At 41.8% G+C, this 24,000-nt stretch overlaps 1 protein-coding gene across 2 annotated transcripts in view; it reads right to left on the bottom strand.

Moving 5' to 3' along the window:
- kif26ba (kinesin family member 26Ba) overlaps positions 1-24,000 on the bottom strand; it is a 147,893-nt gene that overhangs the window by 70,356 nt on the left and 53,537 nt on the right. For both annotated transcript variants that reach the window (XM_037541778.1, XM_037541777.1), the window contains exon 4: positions 10,394-10,563. In XM_037541778.1, the coding sequence (XP_037397675.1) occupies positions 10,394-10,563 (170 nt within the window). The remainder of the gene's footprint in view (positions 1-10,393; positions 10,564-24,000) is intronic.

The following is a 24,000-nucleotide window of genomic DNA, read 5'->3' on the forward strand; positions in this document are numbered from 1 at the left end:
GGCGTCTCAGTGTTAGACTCTATTACTCCACAGTCTCAGGGTCAGACAGGACAGTGAGGCTGACCGGCCTAATCACCCTAATTAGCCACAGTGAGTATAAACATCAGCATTTCAGAGGTGACAGTTAGGTAGAGTGAAGAGATCTGGGTGGTGCAGAGTTGCCTTTTCCAGATAATTAGCCTCCCTGCTGAAAATCCCAACACAGACCGGCATGGAATCCCAGTCTAGTTTATGCTGGTTCATTCAGGTCAAGTGCTGGTTTTCTCTCTGGAGGCTAACATTACAAATGCCTCCACAGGGCTGGAGCACAGGAGCAGTGCGGAGCGGGAGACGAGCAGCTTTTCAGACAGTCCAAGTGTCAGGGTTCTCCCTCACTCTGATACACAAGGTGCAAAATACGGAGGCCCTGGGGGACCTGGGACCCCTTAATTAAGCTCTTGGACCCCCTGAATGCCTCAAAATAAAAATTCTGGGGGTCCCTGAAAATAAACCGATGGTAAAGTTCTGCTGTCTGTTAGAAAAACTGCGCTGCTCTGCCTCAGGGTGCCGCTGTAGCAGACCGGTTCACCCAGTCGGTCCTTCACAGCCTAGAAACCGTAACTCTGCCCGTATTCCTCTGAAACACTTGGATCTGAAAACTGGAAAACTCACCCAGTTTCCCAAGAGTTTGGAGTGAAGAGCGACTGTTCCTCATTCCTCACACTGAGAGCACTCTTTGATTCAGTGGATGCACTAACCCAGAAATATGCAGGTAAGTGTTTTACCCGAGCAATTTATGCAACTGGCTCACGCCTGATGTTACCATCAAATGTCTGCCAATGTTTTTCAACATTCTCCGACCAGCAGACAAGCCAAGGTCACAGACACCATACATGGGGCAGACTGCATTTCAGTCAAATCGGATGGATGGTCAAACATCCGAGGACAAGGAATTATCAATTTCATTGTCACTACCCCACAACCTGTGTTCTACAAGAGCACAGACACAGAAGACAACCGGCACACAGGTACCTACATCGGTGAGCAGAGGAAGCAGTGGTCAATGACCTTGGGCCAGACAAGGTTTAGGCAGTTGTAACCGACAATGCCCAAAATATGAAAGCTGTCTGGGCACAAGTGAAGGAAGTAAACCCTCATGTAACAACCACTGGCTGTGCTGCCCCCACTCCCAGTCTTCTCCTTAAGGACATCAAGGAACTGAAGACAATGCACACGCAATACAAGAGAGCAAGTGAAGTAGTGAAAAGAAGAAGAGCACCCCACTCAAACGGCCCAGCAGCACACGATGGGGTGGAGTTGTCATCATGTATGAAAGTTACTGGAGGGAAAGGAGTCTCTCCAACAGATGGCCACATGTCAGACTGCAGGCAGCGGAAGTGATGTGAACAGGAATATCTTGGATGATGTGTTTTGGGAAAGACTAACTGGAGGCCTCACAATCCTCAAACCCATAGCAGCAGCCGTTGCCATGATCAAGGGGGATGATGCCATCTTGTCAGATGCTAATCTTTTTTGCTGATCTTAAGCAGCAAATCCAAATGGCTTGGATGGAGGAAAAGGAAAAGGCAGTGGAACAATTGATGGAAAAGCGGCAAAAGTTCTGCATGAAGCCAATACAGGCAGCAGCATTCCAGCCTCACCCAAAGTATAACAGAGGCAGACTCTCCTCAGAGGAGATCAACAGCGCTGACAGTTATCACTGCGCTGTCTGACCACCTGGAACCGCATGATGGCAAAGTTCTTGGTAGTTTGGCCAAGTATCGTACCAAGCAAGGCCTTTGACAAGGAAAGGGGATCTGGAACCGATCACTGGAACAGAGACTCTACAGAAGAGGAGATGAGGAAGATCTCAGTTACTGTGAGGAAGAGCGCAGAACCGCACTAGAACAGAGACTCTACAGAAGAGGAGATGAGAAAGATCTCAGTTACTGTGAGGAAGAGCGCAGAACCGCACTAGAACAGAGAGTCTACAGAAGAGGAGACGAGGAAGATCTCAGTTACTGTGAGGAAGAGCGCAGAACCGCACTAGAACAGAGACTCTACAGAAGAGGAGACGAGGAAGATCTCAGTTACCGTGAGGAAGAGCGCAGAACCGCACTAGAACAGAGACTCTACAGAAGAACAGCTGATAGAACAGACATGTACTGATGTTGAAGCATCGGCGCCGCTGTGGAGAGACAGGAAGGTCTGGTTCTCTCGCACTCTGCACTGAGCCACCAACACCCTCTAACAACACAAGGGTTCTTTAGCAAAGACAATGCGCTTCTATAAGGAACACTCAAAGAACCATTTGATGTGGAGGCTTCTGTATAGAACCTTTATGAAAATAGCTATAACAACACCAAATAGGGTTCTTCTGTTGTTACAACCTACAGAGAGAGAGAGAGACAGAGACAGAGAGAGAGAGAGAGAGAGAGAGAGAGAGAGGGAGAGAGAGAGAGAGAGAGAGAGAGAGAGAGAGAGACAGAGAGAGAGAGAGAGAGAGAGAGAGAGAGAGACAGAGAGAGAGAGACAGAGAGACAGAAAGAGAGAGAGACAGAGAGAGAGAGAGAGGTAGAGAGAGAGAGAGACAGAGAGAGAGAGAGGGAGAGAGAGAGGGAGAGAGAGAGAGGGAGAGAGAGAGAGAGAGAGAGAGGGAGAGGGAGAGAGAGGGGGAGAGAGAGAGAGAGAGAGAGAGAGAGAGAGAGAGAGATGAGTTTCACTGGGAATCAGACGAGCATTTTACCTTCATCAAAGATCAAACAGTGTAAATGTCCCTTCAAACTACGACAGAGGTTTGAAGATCCAACTGTTCCTTAGAATCCGTGGTTCTGATTCTAACAGAACATGCTGGGGTCATGACCTCTGGCCCATAAAGTTGAGGCGTCCTGTTTCCGACAGACGGAGGAGAGCGGAGGGCAGGTGTGCTGCTCCTCTATAAACCCACCGCTCTCAGATTTACAGCCTGTTCCTGTCCGCGCTGCCGCAGCCCGTCAGCTCCAGCAGCGCGACAGACTATAAATCACACTCAGCGTCTCTTCTCCACAGCCCAGCACGGCACTCACACGGAAACGTCTAGAACCCCCTTCTCATTAAGGTGTTCACCTCATATTTCCATGTAGGACGACTGAGGCTGACAAAGGCTACGAGCTTTTCCTCCACGATTCCGTGGGTCCAGCCTGCTGACCGTTCACACCACAGAACATCTGCAAACACAGCAAACGCTAGAAGAAGAATCTGCACTCACAGATTTGACTGTATAAGAACATTCAGTGTTTGCATCTTATGAGCTTCTAATAATAAACCTTAAGCTTGAGAGGCTCCTACGAAACCAACTATGAAAACTGTCCTCACGATCTGCACAGCATTAGCAACATTAGCAGCTGACATTAGCTCATTTTATTGGGTAACTGCATCTGGAATCCCTGAAAACCCTTATCAACACCACCAAACCCTTACAAACCCCTCCAAACCCTTACAAACCCCTCCAAACCCTTACAAACCCCACCAAACCTTAATCAACCCCTCCAAACCCTTATCAACCCCACCAAACCCTTACAAACCCCTCCAAACCCTTACAAACCCCTCCAAACCTTTACCAACCCCACCAAACCCTTACAAACCCCTCCAAACCTTTATCAACCCCACCAAACCCTTACAAACCCCTCCAAACCTTTACCAACCCCACCAAACCCTTATCAACCCCACTAAACCCTTACAAACCCCACCAAACCCTTATGAAACCCACCAAACCCTTACAAACCCCTCCAAACCTTTATCAACCCCACCAAACCCTTATCAACCCCACCAAACCCTTACAAACCCCTCCAAACCTTTATCAACCCCACCAAACCCTTACAAACCCCTCCAAACCTTTACCAACCCCACCAAACCCTTACAAACCCCTCCAAACCTTTATCAACCCCACCAAACCCTTACAAACCCCTCCAAACCTTTACCAACCCCACCAAACCCTTACCAACCCCTCCAAACCCTTATCAACCCCACCAAACCCTTACAAACCCCATCCAAACCTTTATCAACCCCACCAAACCCTTACAAACCCCTTCAAACCCGTATGAAACCCACCAAACCACTATGAGCCTCTGTGAACCCCATCAAATCCCACCAAACTCCTGCGAACCCCACTGAATCCCATTAAACTCCCCTGAAACCCTGCAGACCCCTGTGAACCTCACTGAACCCCTACAAACCCAACTCAAACCATGCAGACCCCTGCGACCCCCAAAAACCCTGCTGAACCCCACCAAACACCTGAGAACCCCATCAAACCGCACTGGGACACAGTTCTGAGAGGATGTAGATTCTATGACCATTTCTCAGATTTCTCCTTAAACCACCTTTTCTGCCTTGTTCAAGCTGAAAATAAAACTTTTGCAGAGATTTTTAAGCATTTCTGGCTTTTCCATCCAGGTTTTTTTTAAAAAACAGGCGACTGGAAAACCGACAACAGTATCAACACAGAGTGAAAAATCTAGTATTTTCCTCAAAATAACCGACAGTCAGAGCTCAGCACTGCAGAACCAGCAGAACATTCTGGAACAAACTGCTGACGGTGTTGATGTTAAACTGCCTTAATGGTTCTATGTTTTTAAAACTCCTGGTGCTTCTTCACTGAAGGCCTGCAGTAAAGATCACTCGGTCAGTGATTTAGCGTCCAGCAGAGCCCTAAATCACTCAGAGGGGCTCTTAACCTCCGGGTGATCCGGACCGTATGGAAATATTTACAGCGTCTGAGCCGAGCACATACAGTACGGCGCTCCGGTTTGGATTTACAGCACAAGTTCAGTCTAGTAAGTCATACAGCAGACGGGCCGAACGGTGCTTGTCATAACTGTTTATCGGTCCCGCTGAGCTGAAGGCGTTTTTAAAGAACACGGGCCTGAAAATCAGCGCCGACAAACGGCTTCGCTGGGAGTGTTTACCAGCTGCTGTCAGTCAAAGATCAGCAGATGACTACTAATAAAACCATCACACAGATTTATGATCACACAGATACGCCAGGTTAGCTTTGGTATTAGCTTTTACACAAACACTTCGTTCCTCTTGCACTGCTTATTAGACAAGTTAGCTCCTCCCACACCGTCTGATTGGTTAAACAGTGTTGATATACCAGATTACATTGATCATCGTACTATTTGCGTTTCACTGTTCTTGCTTTACTCCGCCAGCCCAGCTGCTGCCAACTAACAGTGCAGTGCAACGCTGGAACTACAACCATGTTAGAAACAGAGCCTCGTTCTCCGAGATCTTCTTTCCTCTTCAGTGTGTTCGTGAGGAAGGTCCTAAGAAGAAGTAATGACGTGTTCTTAAAGCGCAGAGCTTCTCATCTCTGTGCTCTTGAGTGTGTGTAGATTCTGTTCTTACCTGAGAACAAACCCACATAGAGAACATCGGAACAGTGGGTTTAAAGAACTTTCCTAAGAACGGTTGGAGAACGAGGCCCAGTGATTTGGGATTGTCTTTGCTTGATCTTTTCTTGACATGGTATAAAGCAGTAGAACCCTGGAGGTCTAGTGTTGATCACTGTGACATCCACCATAACGCACTCCTTCACCTGCTCTGCTGATTAAACACAAAACCTCCTGAAGCTCAGCCAGAACTGCAGCAACCAGCTCGACTGAAACAGCCCATTAAACTGACCACAACAAACAATATCAGGCCTAGGGGCTTGGGTTCATACACCTGTCGCCATGGAAGTGCCTGGAACACCTGAATTCCATGAGTTGGATCGGTGAGTGCAAACCTTTGGAAATATAGAGTATAAGGAGGTATGTATCACGTTTATATACACTGTATCACTAAATATCAGTTATAAACAAACTTTATCAGGTATATATCAGTTTATATACAGCCTGCCTCAGGTTATACAGTATATATCTGTTTATATACAGTCTGTGTCAGGTTATATTCAGGTTATATTCAGCATATATTAGATTAAATAGTCTACGTCGAGTTATTGACACTATATACCAGTTTATATGCAGTCTGCATCTTATACAGTATATATCAGTTTCAGTTTTTAATCGCCATATGAGTCTTAACTGAGAGGGTTTTGTTTTAATTCTGCTCAAACACACAAATAATATACATTCATACACGTAACTTTCAGTCTGGATGTCGAACGAGGGGGCTGTGGAGTTCAGTAGCGTGAGAGCAGAGGGTGAGCTGCGTTACTAAACTCATATACTCCAAAAAGTGCTCTTACGCAGATCTGTGGTTGGTTAGTGTAGTGGGTCACACCTCTGCCTTCTACACTGTAGACTGGGGTTCAATCCCCACCTGGGCAGCACCCTATACTATACTAATAAGAGTCCTTGGGCAAGACTCCTAACACCGCCTTGGCCTGCCTGTGTAAAATGAATCTGGATAAGAGCGTCAGCCAAATGCCATAAATGTAAATGTACAGTGAAACTGATTAGATACAGATTAAATACAGTATACATCAGATTTCACAGTATACATCTTCTCATATACAGTATGAATCTGTTAAGATACAGTTTATATCCGTTTATAAACAGTATGTATCTGCATGTATATAATGTGAATCAGTTTATATACAGTGTATATACATTTTTACACATTATATTTCGGATTATATGCAGAGTTTATTTTATGGTATATACAATACATATTGGCTTACACACAGTATATATATATATATATATATATATATGTGTGTGTGTGTGTGTGTGTGTGTGTGTGTGTGTATAGGATGAAGTGATGGGCTTCACCGCTGCAGCTACAGTTATAAATAAAACTGTGATTTATGAGGCTCTTCCAGCAGCACAGCTTTCACCAAAACACCATCCATCCTCCTCCATCATCACTATCATTATCCTCACAGCTTCAGCACCATCATCACCATCATTATCCTCACAGCTTCAGCACCATCAGCATCATCATCCTTACAATATCAGCACCATCATTCTCACACCAGCATCATAATCCTCACAGCATCAGCACCATCATCCTACATCAGTACCATCATCCTCACATCAACTCCGTCATCCTCACATCAGTACCATCATCCTCACACCAGCATCATAATCCTCACAGCATCAGCACCATCATCCTCACATCAGCTCCGTCATCCTCACATCAGTACCATCATCCTCACATCAGCTCTGTCATCCTCACATCAGCACCATCATCCTCACATCAGCTCCATCATCCTCACATCAGTACCATCATCCTCACATCAGCTCTGTCATCCTCACATCAGCACCATCATCCTCACATCAGTACCATCATCCTCACATCAGCTCCGTCATTCTCACTGCATCAGCACCATCATCCTCACATCAGTACCATCATCCTCACATCTGCTCCGTCATCCTCACATCAGCACCATCATCCTCACATCAGCTCTGTAATCCTCACATCAGCACCATCATCCTCACATCAGCTCTGTCAACCTCACAGCATCAGCACCATCATCCTCACACCAGCACCATCATCCTCACATCAGTACCATCATCCTCACATCAGCTCCGTCAACCTCACAGCATCAGCACCATCATCCTCACACCAGCACCATCATCCTCACATCAGTACCATCATCCTCACATCAGCTCCGTCATCCTCACTGCATCAGCACCATCATCCTCACATCAGCACCATCATCCTCACATCAGCTCCGTCATCCACACTGCATCAGCACCGTCATCCTCACATCAGCTCCGTCAACCTCACAGCATCAGCACCATCATCCTCACAGCATCAGCACCATCATCCTCACAGCATCAACTCCTTTATCCTCACAGCATCAGCACCATTGTCCTCACAGCAGCACCATCATCCTCACAGCATCAGCACCATCATCCTCACAGCATCAGCACCATCATCCTCACAGCATCAACTCCTTTATCCTCACAGCAGCACCATCATCCTCACATCAGCTCCATCATCCTCACATCATCTCCATCATCCTCACATCAGCTCCATCATCCTCACATCAGCACCATCATCCTCACATCAACTCCATCATCCTCACATCAGCTCCATCATCCTCACATCAGCACCATCATCCTCACATCAGCTCCGTCATCCACACTGCATCAGCACCGTCATCCTCACATCAGCTCCGTCAACCTCACAGCATCAGCACCATCATCCTCACAGCATCAGCACCATCATCCTCACAGCATCAACTCCTTTATCCTCACAGCATCAGCACCATTGTCCTCACAGCAGCACCATCATCCTCACAGCATCAGCACCATCATCCTCACAGCATCAGCACCATCATCCTCACAGCATCAACTCCTTTATCCTCACAGCAGCACCATCATCCTCACATCAGCTCCATCATCCTCACATCAGCTCCATCATCCTCACATCAGCACCATCATCCTCACATCAACTCCATCATCCTCACATCAGCACCATCATCCTCACATCAGCTCCATCGTCCTCACATCAGCAGCATCATCCTCACATCAGCTCCATCGTCCTCACATCAGCAGCATCATCCTCACATCAACTCCATCATCCTCATGTCAACTCCATTATCCTCACATCAGCACCATCATCCTCACATCAGCACCATCATCCTCACAGCAGCACCATCATCCTCACAGCAGCACCATCATCTGTTACATCATCAATTAGGTTGTTTCTACTTTAGTCACATGGTGACCTTCAGAAAGGTCATAGAGCTCATTAAGCTCATAAAGGTCAAAGCCATAAAAATCAAAACAACTTTCTGAATGACCGCTCATTTTGCCACAGGGAGCTAAACATGATAAACATGGTGTGAAAAGCATTTTTAAAAAATCCAATACATAATAACACGAAGGACAAGTCTAAAAATAGATAGTCTAGTCTTCTAAATAGAAGTCTCTACAGCTGTGTGGCATCCAGTACTGACAACCAGATAACCAAATACCCCGTCCACTACCAGCCTCCGTGGGGCACTCCCACAGCGGTCAGTCAAATTTCTGTGGTAGGTGATGCCTCTGCACCTTATTCCATGACATCATGTCTAGAATGAGTGCTGTGTCTGTGCTGCACTGCCCTGTCTATTTACTGTGTCTAATGTCTGGTTAATTTATCGTATTTATTGTTTCTAGCATAATTTCTCGTTTCCACACGATGTCTGCACGTTCGCACTTTTTGCTTCATGTTGCACCGTGATATTCCTGGAGGAACGTAGTTTCACTCCACTGTACACACTTGTACATGGAATGACAATAAAAGCCGCTTGACTCGACTTGACACACAAAAACACACAAAACGACCAACACACTGTACGAGCAGTAGAAACAGAGAGCAGTCAGAGTGTAGCTGAGGGGAGTCCTGCACTCCACTGAGAGCTGAGGAGTCATTACAGCGTATAAAATTCACTTTAGACCCTCTGCTGTCTCTTTCGGTCACTCTTTTCTCCTCTGCAATATCACAGAGCCCCCCAAAGCCAGACTCCACGTTACTCACTCAGAGCCCGAGCAACGAGACTCAGAGCCGACATCAGGACGAACACTGAATCATCGTCGTCGTCATCATCGTCATCCTCACTGCTCTGTCTGCATTCCAGCACACATCACTCCAAATCCACAGCTTCAGGGAGCACCTGACTTACACGCAGCTTTACGGACACGGACGATAACATGGCGAAATAACAAATCATCATTACCTTTAATGTGCTCGAGACCCCCCAGGTAGCATCACGCCTAAATCATCGCTCACCTCAAAGCGAGTGTGTGCTTTCTGACACCGCAAAGTCCTGCTGGAGGTCAGCTTCAGCAGAGGAGGTCAGCACTGTAATGTGTGTGATTTGATTGGCTGACTCATACTGGATAAGGGGTCTGTGTAATTTCCCAACATTATCCCAAAAAGCCCGGATCCAAGCATCATCGAGTGGATGTTTACATCAACATTTGATGCCAAAAATAAACCTCAGGACACGACACTGGACACCACAATAGTGGTGCATGTTTAGAGCGCACAGGAGAGAATTCACACCAGGCTGCGTCACTAACGTCCGTCATTAGAGCTGCTTCTGGACGAAGAGCTGTGAAAGCGACTCTGTGGCACCACAGGACAGAGAGAGAGCCCGGAGAGAGGAACGCTGAGATGTTTCATTTTCCTTCTTGTACTTCAGCCACTGCCACAACGTTCTAGATATCAGTAGCCCTGTCATGAGCTGGAGGATTAAGGAACTGGGTCAGAGTTCAGCCGGTTACAGGTGGACGTCCACTCTGGGTTTATTACTGATCAGACTTTACAGATTCATAGCGGGTTAGAATCACAGATCTCGTCTGCGGTCACTCAGATTACAGCAGCTCCCCACATGAATCTAATCCAGCTAAACCAGACTATCGCTGAACATGGATTAAAGTACATTAAACAGGGTAAAAACTTCAGACCAAACATTTTTACACAAAGATCTGACCTGGCAAAGAACGAGGCAGCAGCGGAGGTTCCACTGGAGGGCGCTGTGGTGGACGGGGCCGGTGGGGCGGGAGCAGGGCTGCCGTGGGACGCCGGACGCTCGGTGTTAAAGCGATTCAGCGCAGCTTCAGTCAAACCTTCCCGGGTTCCCTCTGGCACCATCGGAGAACCCTGAACACAGAGCAACAGCGCAGTCAGAACACAGAGACAGCCTGACTGGACATTATTGGTCATCAGCAATCAGGAGAGTCACAGTACCAGACAAACGAGAACCACAGGGTCAGAACAGCACAGAACAAAGAGCTTCGAGGGAAACGTCACCAACACTGCAGTTGGCGTGAGATCATTTATAAACTAAGTGGTGGATAAAGTTATACCAGAGTCCGCTCTGTGGCTTAGCTCCGCCCCCGGGCAGGTATGTCCACTCCTGTACTGGACTGAGGCGAGGCCAGTAAAACTCAAAATCACACAAGAACTGCAGAAATATTCAGTAAAGTTTGGCTTAAATAATTTTGGGTCTGTCCTGGCTTTACCTGCAAGCTGATTGGCTCTTTTTAATAAAGGGGCGGGGCTTCCTCTAATACAATTGCCATCTTACAAGCATTCATTTTTAAATCAAGGTTGCCAGATTGTGCGGATTCATTTTGAATGAGATGTGTTTTGCATTGATTTCCCAAAAATAGCCAACTAGCCAACTGCAGGGCTGCTGGGTCACTCACTGACGTCGAGACATCGCGCATCTACTGAACTTTTAAAAATACAAGACAAAACAGTAAATTTCCTTAAAATGAACTCAACTGACAAACAACAACAAAGACAACAATAAGGCAAACTGGGTTTATAACACAAGGCAAAACAGAATCATACTGATTTATTTCTGTAATTTTTTTTCACAATCACTGGACGCAAAAATAGTAACTGACAATAAAATATCGATTCATCGTCCAGCCCTGACCAACCAGCCCCTGAGTCCTTCACAGCTGACCCCTGATGGTAAAAGACGGAGGTATTAAAGGGCTTTTACTTTCTTCGTGTTATCGTCCTGAGTCTCACTGTCCTCTCACTCTGAGACTGAAAGCGGAGCAGCCTGACCTCACCAAGGGTCAAACAAACACTGGAAGCCACTACACGGCTAAGAGCCTGTAGCTAAACAAGCTGCCAGACCCACTTAGAGCAGTTTTGGAGACGGTCTGGACTCTCAGGCCGGCTCTCGTCTCTGTAAACACATAAACGTCCCAGAAAAGGAGGAACAGCAGAGTCTTCGGCCGCAGCGGAGCGGTCAGAGGGACAACGCACCCACATTCAGATCCTCCCCAGCAGGTCTCACAACCCAGACGACCGCAGACACAGCCTGGCCTTCCTCTTCACACGGGCCAGACTGCACTGAGACCTCTGACCACTCAGCAGAAACCAATTCCTCATCTCTGCCTTAATCTGAACGTCCACGAAGCGAAGACGGAGAACATCACCGATGTCGGGACAAAACCTCGTCTCTCTACACTCACCAGCCACTTTATTAGGTACAGTTCAGTAGCTTGTTAACACAAATAGCTGATCAGCCAATCACACGGCTGCAGCTCACTGCATTTAGGCCTGTAGAGGTGGTCAAGACGACTTGCTGAAGTGCAGACCGAGCATCAGAACGGGGAAGAAAGGGGATTTAAGGGGCTTTGAACGTGGCGTGGTTGTTGGTGCCAGACGGGCTGGTCTGAGTATTTCAGAAACTGCTGATCTGCTGGGATTTTCACGCTCAACCATCTCTAGGGTTTACAGAGAACGGTCCGAAAAAGAGGAAACATCCAGTGAGCGGTCAGTTGTGTGGATGAATGTTGTGTTGATGTGAGAGGTCAGAGGAGAATGGGCAGACTGGTTCCAGATGATAGAAAGGCAGCAGGAACTCAAATCACCAACCAGAATCTCTGAGGAACGTTTCCAACACCTTGTTGAAAGTCTGACACGAAGAATTAAAGCAGTTCTGAAGGCAAAAGGGGGTCCAGCCTTTTACTAGCAAGCAGCGCTGCTGTGTCTGATCCACTCGCACCGCCACAACACACACTAACACACCACCACCACGTCAGTGTTACTGCAGTGCTGAGAATGACCCACCACCCAAATAGTACCTGCTCTGTGAGGGTCCATGGGGGTCCTGACCACTGAAGAACAGGGTAACAGAGTATCCATCAGGTCAGGGAACCAGTTCTGTGACCAAAAGGTCACCAGTTCAATCCCCAGCGTCGACAGTCCATGACTGAGGTGTCCTTGATCAAGACCCCTAACCCACAACTGCTCCCCGGGCGCTGCGGATTGGGCTGCCCACCGCTCTGGGCAAGTGTGCTCACTGCCCCCTAGTGTGTGCGCTCACTAGTGTGTATGTGTTGTTTGACTGCACTGACGGGGTAAATGCAGAGGTGAAATTTCCCCGTTTGTAGGATGAATAAGGTCACTTAACGTTTGCTCTGTCAGTGTGTCCAGACGAAGGTGTCTAAACTGAAGATGGTCTGTTTCTGTCTGAGCTGAAGTGGAAGGTTAGTATCGTTCAGCTGCAGCAGACCTGCTCAGTTACTGTGATAAAGTCATGCAGTTATCATAATTACACAGCTGTCAATCAGACGGAGCATCCGACACAGACGCTGTCTAATCTGTGGGCGTGGTGCGTTTCTGAGTGAGATGAAGCTGCTGCTGTCGTCTGTCCAAACTGCAGATCTTCAGCTCATCAGCTCAGATCTGTGGGAATCACAGCTCATTGTTTCCACAGTAAACAGAATCGCTCATCACAACAGCACCAAACCCTCCCAGACACCCCCAGAGACCCTCTCAACAACCCACCTAAAGAGCCCAGATTATTACTGTGTTTATTACTGTGTGTGTTTATAACTGTGTGTTTATTACTGTGTGTGTTTATAACTGCGTGTTTATTACAGTGTGTTTATAACTGTGTGTGTTTATTACTGTGTGTTTATTACTGCGTGTTTATTACAGTGTCTGTTTATTACTGTGTGTGTTTATTACTGTGTGTGTTTATTACAGTGTCTGTTTATTACTGTGTGTGTTTATAACTGCATGTTTATTACTGTGTGTGTTTATTACTGTGTGTTTATTACAGTGTGTGTTTATTACTGTGTGTTTATTACTATGTGTGTTTATTACTGTGTGTGTTTATTACTGTGTGTGTTCATTACTGTGTGTGTTCATTACTGTGTGTTTATTACAGTGTCTGTTTATTACTGTGTGTGTTTATTACTGTGTGTGTTTATTACAGTGTCTGTTTATTACTGTGTGTGTTTATAACTGCGTGTTTATTACTGTGCGTGTTTATTACTGTGCGTGTTTATTACTGTGCGTGTTTATAACTGTGCGTGTTTATAACTGTGCGTGCTTATTACTGTGCGTGTTTAATACAGTGTCTGTTTATTACTGTGTGTGTTTATTACTGTGTGTGTTTATTACAGTGTCTGTTTATTACTGTGTGTGTTTATAACTGCATGTATATTACTGTGTGTGTTTATTACTGTGTGTGTTTATTACTGTGTCTGTTTATTACTGTGTCTGTTTAATACTGTGTGTTTATTACTGTGTGTGTTTATTACTGTGTATGTTTATTATAGTGTCTGTTTATTACTGTGTGTGTTTATAACTGCATGTTTATTACTGTGTGTGTTTATTACTGTGTGTGTTTATTACAGTGTCTGTTTATTACTGTGTGTGTTTATAACTGTGCGTGTTTATTACTGTGTGCGTTTATTACTGTGTGCGTTCATTACTGTGTGTTTATTACAGTGTCTGTTTATTACTGTGTGTGTTTATAACTGTGTGTTTATTACTGTGCGTGTTTATTACTGTGCGTGTTTATAACTGTGCGTGTTTATTACTGTGCGTGTTTATTACTGTGCGTGTTTATTACAGTGTCTGTTTATTACTGTGTGTGTTTATTACTGTGTGTGTTTATTACTGTGTGTGTTTATTACACTGTCTGTTTATTACTGTGTGTGTTTATAACTGCATGTATATTACTGTGTGTGTTTATTACTGTGTATGTTTATTACAGTGTCTGTTTATTACTGTGTGTGTTTATAACTGCATGTATATTACTGTGTGTGTTTATTACTGTGTCTGTTTATTACTGTGTGTGTTTATAACTGCATGTATATTACTGTGTGTGTTTATTACTGTGTGTTTATTACTGTGCGTGTTTATTACTGTGTGTGTTTATTACTGTGTGTGTTTATTACAGTGTCTGTTTATTACTGTGTGTGTTTATAACTGCATGTTTATTACTGTGCGTGTTTATTACTGTGTGTGTTTATTACAGTGTCTGTTTATTACTGTGTGTGTTTATAACTGCGTGTTTATTACTGTGCATGTTTATTACTGTGCGTGTTTATTACTGTGCGTGTTTATAACTGTGCGTGTTTATAACTGTGCGTGTTTATTACTGTGCGTGTTTATTACTGTGCGTGTTTATTACAGTGTCTGTTTATTACTGTGTGTGTTTATTACTGTGTGTGTTTATTACTGTGTGTGTTTATTACAGTGTCTATTTATTACTGTGTGTGTTTATAACTGCATGTATATTACTTTTCGTGTTTATTACTGTGTCTGTTTATTACTGTGTCTGTTTATTACTGTGTGTTTATTACTGTGCGTGTTTATTACTGTGTGTGTTTATTACAGTGTCTGTTTATTACTGTGTGTGTTTATAACTGCATGTTTATTACTGTGTGTGTTTATTACTGTGTGTTTATTACAGTGTGTGTTTATTACTGTGTGTTTATTACTATGTGTGTTTATTACTGTGTGTGTTTATTACTGTGTGTGTTCATTACTGTGTGTGTTCATTACTGTGTGTTTATTACAGTGTCTGTTTATTACTGTGTGTGTTTATTACTGTGTGTGTTTATTACAGTGTCTGTTTATTACTGTGTGTGTTTATAACTGCGTGTTTATTACTGTGCGTGTTTATTACTGTGCATGTTTATTACTGTGCGTGTTTATAACTGTGCGTGTTTATAACTGTGCGTGTTTATTACTGTGTGTGTTTATTACTGTGCGTGTTTATTACAGTGTCTGTTTATTACTGTGTGTGTTTATTACTGTGTGTGTTTATTACAGTGTCTGTTTATTACTGTGTGTGTTTATAACTGCATGTATATTACTGTGTGTGTTTATTACTGTGTGTGTTTATTACTGTGTCTGTTTATTACTGTGTGTGTTTATTACTGTGTATGTTTATTACAGTGTCTGTTTATTACTGTGTGTGTTTATAACTGCATGTTTATTACTGTGTGTGTTTATTACTGTGTGTGTTTATTACAGTGTCTGTTTATTACTGTGTGTGTTTATAACTGCATGTTTATTACTGTGTGTGTTTATTACTGTGTGTGTTTATTACAGTGTCTGTTTATTACTGTGCGTGTTTATAACTGCGTGTTTATTACTGTGCGTGTTTATTACTGTGCGCGTTTATTACTGTGCGTGTTTATAACTGTGCGTGTTTATAACTGTGCGTGTTTATTACTGTGCGTGTTTATTACTGTGCGTGTTTATTACAGTGTCTGTTTATTACTGTGTGTGTTTATTACTGTGTGTGTTTATTACTGTGTGTGTTTATTACAGTGTCTGTTTATTACTGTGTGTGTTTATAACTGCATGTATATTACTGTGTGTGTTTATTACTGTGTCTGTTTATTACTGTGTGTTTATTACTGTGCGTGTTTATTACTATGTGTGTTTATTACAGTGTCTGTTTATTACTGTGTGTGTTTATAACTGCATGTTTATTACTGTGTGTGTTTATTACTGTGTGTTTATTACAGTGTGTGTTTATTACTGTGTGTTTATTACTATGTGTGTTTATTACTGTGTGTGTTCATTACTGTGTGTGTTCATTACTGTGTGTTTATTACAGTGTCTGTTTATTACTGTGTGTGTTTATTACTGTGTGTGTTTATTACAGTGTCTGTTTATTACTGTGTGTTTTTATAACTGCGTGTTTATTACTGTGCGTGTTTATTACTGTGCGTGTTTATTACTGTGCGTGTTTATAACTGTGCGTGTTTATTACTGTGTGTGTTTATTACTGTGTGTGTTTATTACAGTGTCTGTTTATTACTGTGTGTGTTTATAACTGCATGTATATTACTGTGTGTGTTTATTACTGTGTGTGTTTATTACTGTGTCTGTTTATTACTGTGTGTTTATTACTGTGTGTGTTTATTACTGTGCGTGTTTATTACAGTGTCTGTTTATTACTGTGTGTGTTTATAACTGCATGTTTATTACTGTGTGTGTTTATTACTGTGTGTGTTTATTACAGTGTCTGTTTATTACTGTGTGTGTTTATAACTGTGCGTGTTTATTACTGTGTGCGTTCATTACTGTGTGTTTATTACAGTGTCTGTTTATTACTGTGCGTGTTTATTACTGTGTTTATTACTGTGTGTGTTTATTACAGTGTCTGTTTATTACTGTGTGTGTTTATAACTGTGTGTGTTTATTACTGTGTGTGCTTATTACTGTGTGTGTTTATAACTGTGTGTGTTTATAACTGTGTGTTTATAACTGTGTGTGTTCATTACAGTGTCTGTTTATTACTGTGTGTGTTTATAACTGCATGTTTATTACTGTGTGTGTTTATTACTGTGTGTGTTTATTACAGTGTCTGTTTATTACTGTGTGTGTTTATAACTGCGTGTTTATTACTGTGCGTGTTTATTACTGTGCGTGTTTATAACTGTGCGTGTTTATAACTGTGCGTGTTTATAACTGTGCGTGTTTATTACTGTGCGTGTTTATTACTGTGCGTGTTTATTACAGTGTCTGTTTATTACTGTGTGTGTTTATTACTGTGTGTGTTTATTACTGTGTGTGTTTATTACAGTGTCTATTACTGTGTGTGTTTATAACTGCATGTATATTACTGTGTGTGTTTATTACTGTGTCTGTTTATTACTGTGTCTGTTTATTACTGTGTGTTTATTACTGTGCGTGTTTATTACTGTGTGTGTTTATTACAGTGTCTGTTTATTACTGTGTGTGTTTATAACTGCATGTTTATTACTGTGTGTGTTTATTACTGTGTGTTTATTACAGTGTGTGTTTATTACTGTGTGTTTATTACTATGTGTGTTTATTACTATGTGTGTTTATTACTGTGTGTGTTTATTACTGTGTGTGTTCATTACTGTGTGTGTTCATTACTGTGTGTTTATTACAGTGTCTGTTTATTACTGTGTGTGTTTATTACTGTGTGTGTTTATTACAGTGTCTGTTTATTACTGTGTGTGTTTATAACTGCGTGTTTATTACTGTGCGTGTTTATTACTGTGCGTGTTTATTACTGTGCGTGTTTATAACTGTGCGTGTTTATAACTGTGCGTGTTTATTACTGTGCGTGTTTATTACAGTGTCTGTTTATTACTGTGTGTGTTTATTACTGTGTGTGTTTATTACTGTGTCTGTTTATTACAGTGTCTGTTTATTACTGTGTGTGTTTATAACTGCATGTATATTACTGTGTGTGTTTATTACTGTGTGTGTTTATTACTGTGTCTGTTTATTACTGTGTGTTTATTACTGTGTGTGTTTATTACTGTGTATGTTTATTACAGTGTCTGTTTATTACTGTGTGTGTTTATAACTGCATGTTTATTACTGTGTGTGTTTATTACTGTGTGTGTTTATTACAGTGTCTGTTTATTACTGTGTGTGTTTATAACTGCATGTTTATTACTGTGTGTGTTTATTACTGTGTGTGTTTATTACAGTGTCTGTTTATTACTGTGTTTGTTTATAACTGCGTGTTTATTACTGTGCGTGTTTATTACTGTGCGCGTTTATTACTGTGCGTGTTTATAACTGTGCGTGTTTATAACTGTGCGTGTTTATTACTGTGCGTGTTTATTACTGTGCGTGTTTATTACAGTGTCTGTTTATTACTGTGTGTGTTTATTACTGTGTGTGTTTATTACTGTGTGTGTTTATTACAGTGTCTGTTTATTACTGTGTGTGTTTATTACTGTGTGTGTTTATTACTGTGTGTGTTTATTACAGTGTCTGTTTATTACTGTGTGTGTTTATAACTGCATGTATATTACTGTGTACTGAAGTAACTAAGGCTAATATTAAAGAGGTGGTTAAACAGGCCCAGACGCTGTCCGAAGAGGTAATCTGTTCTGGCCCCATCCCAATGAGGCGTGGCGATGAAGCTTACAGCAGGCTTTCTTCGCTGAACCGCTGGATGTCCAAGTGGTGTACGGACAATCATGTGGGCTTTATAGACAACTGGCTAATGTTTGAGGGCAAGCCTGGTCTTTTAGGTAGGGATGGTGTCCACCCCACGCGGGATGGTGCTGCCTTACTTTCGTCCAGCATAGCACATAGTCTCTTAGTTAGTCGGCAGAGTAGCAGTAGCCTTAGAAGCTGCTGACAAACCGGAGCCGGGACCAGGCCGCAGACAGAGAGGCTTAACCGACCGTCTGTGAGCTGCAAAGAGACGTCACCTAGATACCAATGTATTCAGACTGTGTCTGTCCCCCGAGTCAAACATAAATGTCAAAAAACTCAAACAGTAAATCTAAATAACCTAACGTATATTAAACAATCATATCCAGACTGTAGCACTAGCACTTCAACACTAAAGATTGGTTTACTTAACATAAGATCTCTAAATTCAAAAGCAGTAATAGTGAATGAAATCATAACTGATCAGAAATTTGATGTGTTGTGCCTCACTGAAACCTGGATTAGACCCGATGAATATTTAGCATTAAACGAAGCCACCCCTGCAGGCTATAATTATATACACAACCCCAGATCGTCCGGTAGAGGAGGCGGGGTCTGCATAATTTTTAGAAATTCCCTAGCTGTCAATCAGAAACACTATGATAATTTCACTTCTTTTGAGCTTCTTTACATCAATATAATTAATCCAATTACAAAACAGAATGCATTTTCTTTAATTAATATTTACAGACCACCAGGACCCTATGTAGAATTTTTAAAAGAATTTAGTGATTTCGCTGCAGATTTAGCAGTTTGTAGTGATAAAGTAATTATAGTAGGAGACTTCAACATTCATTTTGAAAAAGTTGATGACTCATTAAAAAAGGCTTTTGCATCAATTCTAGACTCAGTTGGTATTGCTCAAAATGTAACAGGACCTACGCATTACTGTAATCATACTCTGGATCTGGTTTTGACCCTGGGTGTTAGCATAGATAACCTAGATATTCTTTCTCAAACCTCAGTAATCTCAGATCATTATCTTATTTCTTTTAAACTTCATCTTAGTCATAATATACGTACATCCCCCAGCTACTCTATGAAACGTTCAATAACGCCCTTTACCGCTCAACAATTTACTGATAACCTTCCTGATTTATCAACCATAGTGTACTCTCCAGGTAACCCAGCAGAACTAGACAAACTAACTGATTGTTTAGAAAATACCTTCCGGTCTACTTTAGATGGTGTAGCACCACTTAAACACAAAAAAGAGAGACAGAAAAAACTTGCGCTGTGGTATAACGACCAAACTCGTACTTTAAAGCAATTAGTATGAAATTTTGAGCGAAAATGGCGATCAACCAAACTGGAAGTATTCCACTCTGCTTGGAAAGACAGTATTGTTGAATATAGAAGAGAAATTAATAAAGCCCGCTCAGAGTATCTGGCCTCTCAGATCGAGATTAATAAAAACAACCCTAGAGTTCTCTTTAGTGTTATTTCTAAACTGACTAAAAATCAGGCAGGTACTGATCCTCAGATTCCAGCAATCCACACTAGCAATGCTTTTATGGACTATTTTGATAATAAAATCGAAAATATTCGGGACAAAATTCAACAGATAAATAGCACATCTTGTCTGTCATCTGGTGTGGCTGATATAGAACAAAATCCAGCTACCGAAGTCAGGTTGGAAGTTTTTAACCCACTACATCATTTAGAACTGGAGAAAATTATCTCCTCATCAAACTGCACAACCTGTACACTTGATGCAGTTCCCACAAAACTATTAAAACAGGTATTACCAGACATAATTAAACCACTATTAACAATAGTAAACTCATCATTAAACCTGGGGTATGTTCCCAAAGCCTTTAAACTAGCAGTAATTAAACCTTTGATCAAGAAACCAAATCTTGATCCTAGTGTACTATCTAACTATAGACCTATTTCAAATTTACCATTTATTTCTAAGATTTTAGAAAAGGCCGTGGCCCAACAACTTGGCTCTTATCTGCAAAGAAACCAGATCTATGAAAAATTCCAATCTGGATTTAGGCCTCATCATAGCACTGAGACAGCTCTAGTTAAGATAACAAATGATCTGCTTCTTGCCGCTGACCAAGGCTGCGTTTCTTTACTGGTACTTCTTGATCTGAGCGCAGCTTTTGATACAATAGATCATAATATCCTCCTAGAAAGATTAGAGAAAATGGTCGGTATAACTGGAACTGCCTTATCATGGTTCAAATCATACTTGACCGATCGTTTTCAGTTTGTGAGGGTAAATAATATACCCTCCAATTATACAAAGGTTAGATATGGAGTTCCACAAGGCTCTATCTTAGGACCGTTATTATTTACGTTATACATGCTCCCCCTGGGCAAAGTTATTAGAAAACATAATGTTAATTTTCATTGTTATGCAGACGACACGCAGCTCTTCATATCAGCCAAACCTGATGACAAACAGAGAATAAAGAAAATGGAGGATTGCGTAAAAGATGTGAAATCATGGATGTCACACAACTTTCTTCTATTAAATAGTGATAAAACAGAAGTTCTTCTATTAGGCCCTAAAGCTGCTAGAAATAAATTATCACACCTAATGTTGAATCTGGCCGACTTCTCAGTCACACCTGGTTCAACAGCTAAAAATCTTGGCGTTATCATAGATTCAGATCTAGCATTTGATAAACACATATCTAATGTTACTAAAACAGCTTTTCTACATCTCCGTAACATCGCCAAGCTAAGAAATGCTTTATCCTTACATGACGCAGAAAAATTAGTACATGCCTTCATTACGTCAAGGCTAGACTACTGTAATGCGCTACTGTCAGGATGTTCTAGCAGTAACTTAAATAAACTTCAGCTAGTTCAAAATGCTGCAGCCAGGGTCCTTACTAAAACTAGAAAATTTGACCATATTAGTCCAGTCCTATCAGCTCTTCACTGGCTTCCAGTCAAATTCCGCATAGACTATAAAATTCTCCTGTTAACGTATAAAGCCCTACATGGGCTCGCTCCTGAGTATCTGAGAGACCTTATCTCCTATTATGAACCACCACGATTACTTAGATCACAGGGTGCTGGCTTCCTAGTAGTTCCCAAAATTCAGAGAAGCTCTGCAGGAGGAAGAGCTTTCTCTTATAAAGCGCCCCAACTCTGGAATAATCTCCCCGATAATGTTCGGGACTCAGACACAGTCTCAATCTTTAAGTCTAGACTAAAAACTTACTTGTTTAGTTTAGCTTTTGGTAGTTAATGTTAATTCCCTTTAGATAAGGCTGCAGATCCAGGGGTTCATGGACATAGTGAATTGTGGGTAAACTGAGATGCTGGTGCTGCTGTCACTCACTACATGCAGTCACTCAGGTTTGTGGACGGTGGAGTGGGTGAATGCCAGTGTCTCAGGGAGCCTCCGTGTCTATGTTACCTTCTGGCTCTCTCCCTTTAGTTAGGCTGTCATATTCAGACCTGCCGGAGTCATTAGTCACACTCTGATAATTTTTTACATTTTCTGTTCTTCATAAATCCAGTCTAAACTAATTCCTAAATCTTTCCTTCCTCCGAGTTACTGACTGTCCACCGGTCCGGCCCAATACTGATGGATGTCCCACCCTCAAGTCCCCCTGTCCCCCTGATTGACCAGACTGATGGAAGTTTCTGGAACGCAGCTTCTCCACTACAGATCACATCCAAATCTATATGAACTCTAATTGTTTCCACTGTTGATTATACACACCTGAATATATTAGAACTGCGTGGATGTAAAATTGACTTTTCAATGTTTAACTTATAAGTTGTCTGACCAGTGGTAGGATGGTCCCCCCTTTAGATGTGAGTCTTGGTCCTCCCGAGGTTTCTTCCTCCTCCAGCTCTGAGGGAGTTTTTCCTTGCCTCAGCGCTCACGGGGGTTCTGTATATTCTGTATATTATGTTCAGTGTTTTGTCTGATTCTCTGTGCTGTGATTCCCATTTTTGTAAAGCTGCTTTGTGACAACATCAGTTGTAAAAAGCGCTATATAAATAAATTTGATTTGATTTGATACTGTGTGTGTTTATTACTGTGTCTGTTTATTACTGTGTGTTTATTACTGTGCGTGTTTATTACTGTGTGTGTTTATTACAGTGTCTGTTTATTACTGTGTCTGTTTATTACTGTGTGTTTATTACTGTGCGTGTTTATTACTGTGTGTGTTTATTACAGTGTCTGTTTATTACTGTGTGTGTTTATTACTGCATGTTTATTACTGTGTGTGTTTATTACTGTGTGTTTATTACAGTGTGTGTTTATTACTGTGTGTTTATTACTATGTGTGTTTATTACTGTGTGTGTTTATTACTGTGTGTGTTCATTACTGTGTGTGTTCATTACTGTGTGTTTATTACAGTGTCTGTTTATTACTGTGTGTGTTTATTACTGTGTGTGTTTATTACAGTGTCTGTTTATTACTGTGTGTGTTTATAACTGCGTGTTTATTACTGTGCGTGTTTATTACTGTGCGTATTTATTACTGTGCGTGTTTATAACTGTGCGTGTTTATAACTGTGCGTGTTTATTACTGTGCGTGTTTATTACTGTGCGTGTTTATTACAGTGTCTGTTTATTACTGTGTGTGTTTATTACTGTGTGTTTATTACTGTGTGTGTTTATTACAGTGTCTGTTTATTACTGTGTGTGTTTATAACTGCATGTATATTACTGTGTCTGTTTATTACTGTGTGTTTATTACTGTGTGTGTTTATTACTGTGCGTGTTTATTACAGTGTCTGTTTATTACTGTGTGTGTTTATAACTGCATGTTTATTACTGTGTGTGTTTATTACTGTGTGTGTTTATTACAGTGTCTGTTTATTACTGTGTGTGTTTATAACTGTGCGTGTTTATTACTGTGTGCGTTCATTACTGTGTGTTTATTACAGTGTCTGTTTATTACTGTGCGTGTTTATTACTGTGTTTATTACTGTGTGTGTTTATTACAGTGTCTGTTTATTACTGTGTGTGTTTATAACTGTGTGTGTTTATAACTGTGTGTGTTTATTACTGTGTGTGCTTATTACTGTGTGTGTTTATAACTGTGTGTGTTTATAACCGTGTGTTTATAACTGTGTGTGTTTATTACTGTGTGCGTTTATTACTGTGTGTTTATTACAGTGTCTGTTTATTACTGTGTCTGTTTATTACTGTGTGTGTTTATTACAGTGTCTGTTTATTACTGTGTGTGTTTATAACTGTGTGTGTTTATTACTGTGTGTGTTTATAACTGCGTGTTTATTACTGTGTGTGTTTATAACTGTGTGTGTTTATAACTGTGTGTGTTTATTACTGTGTGTTTATTACAGTGTCTGTTTATTACTGTGTCTGTTTATTACTGTGTG

The sequence above is a fragment of the Pygocentrus nattereri genome, chromosome 10 (assembly GCF_015220715.1).
Source record: "Pygocentrus nattereri isolate fPygNat1 chromosome 10, fPygNat1.pri, whole genome shotgun sequence".
Taxonomy (NCBI): Eukaryota; Metazoa; Chordata; class Actinopteri; order Characiformes; family Serrasalmidae; genus Pygocentrus; species Pygocentrus nattereri.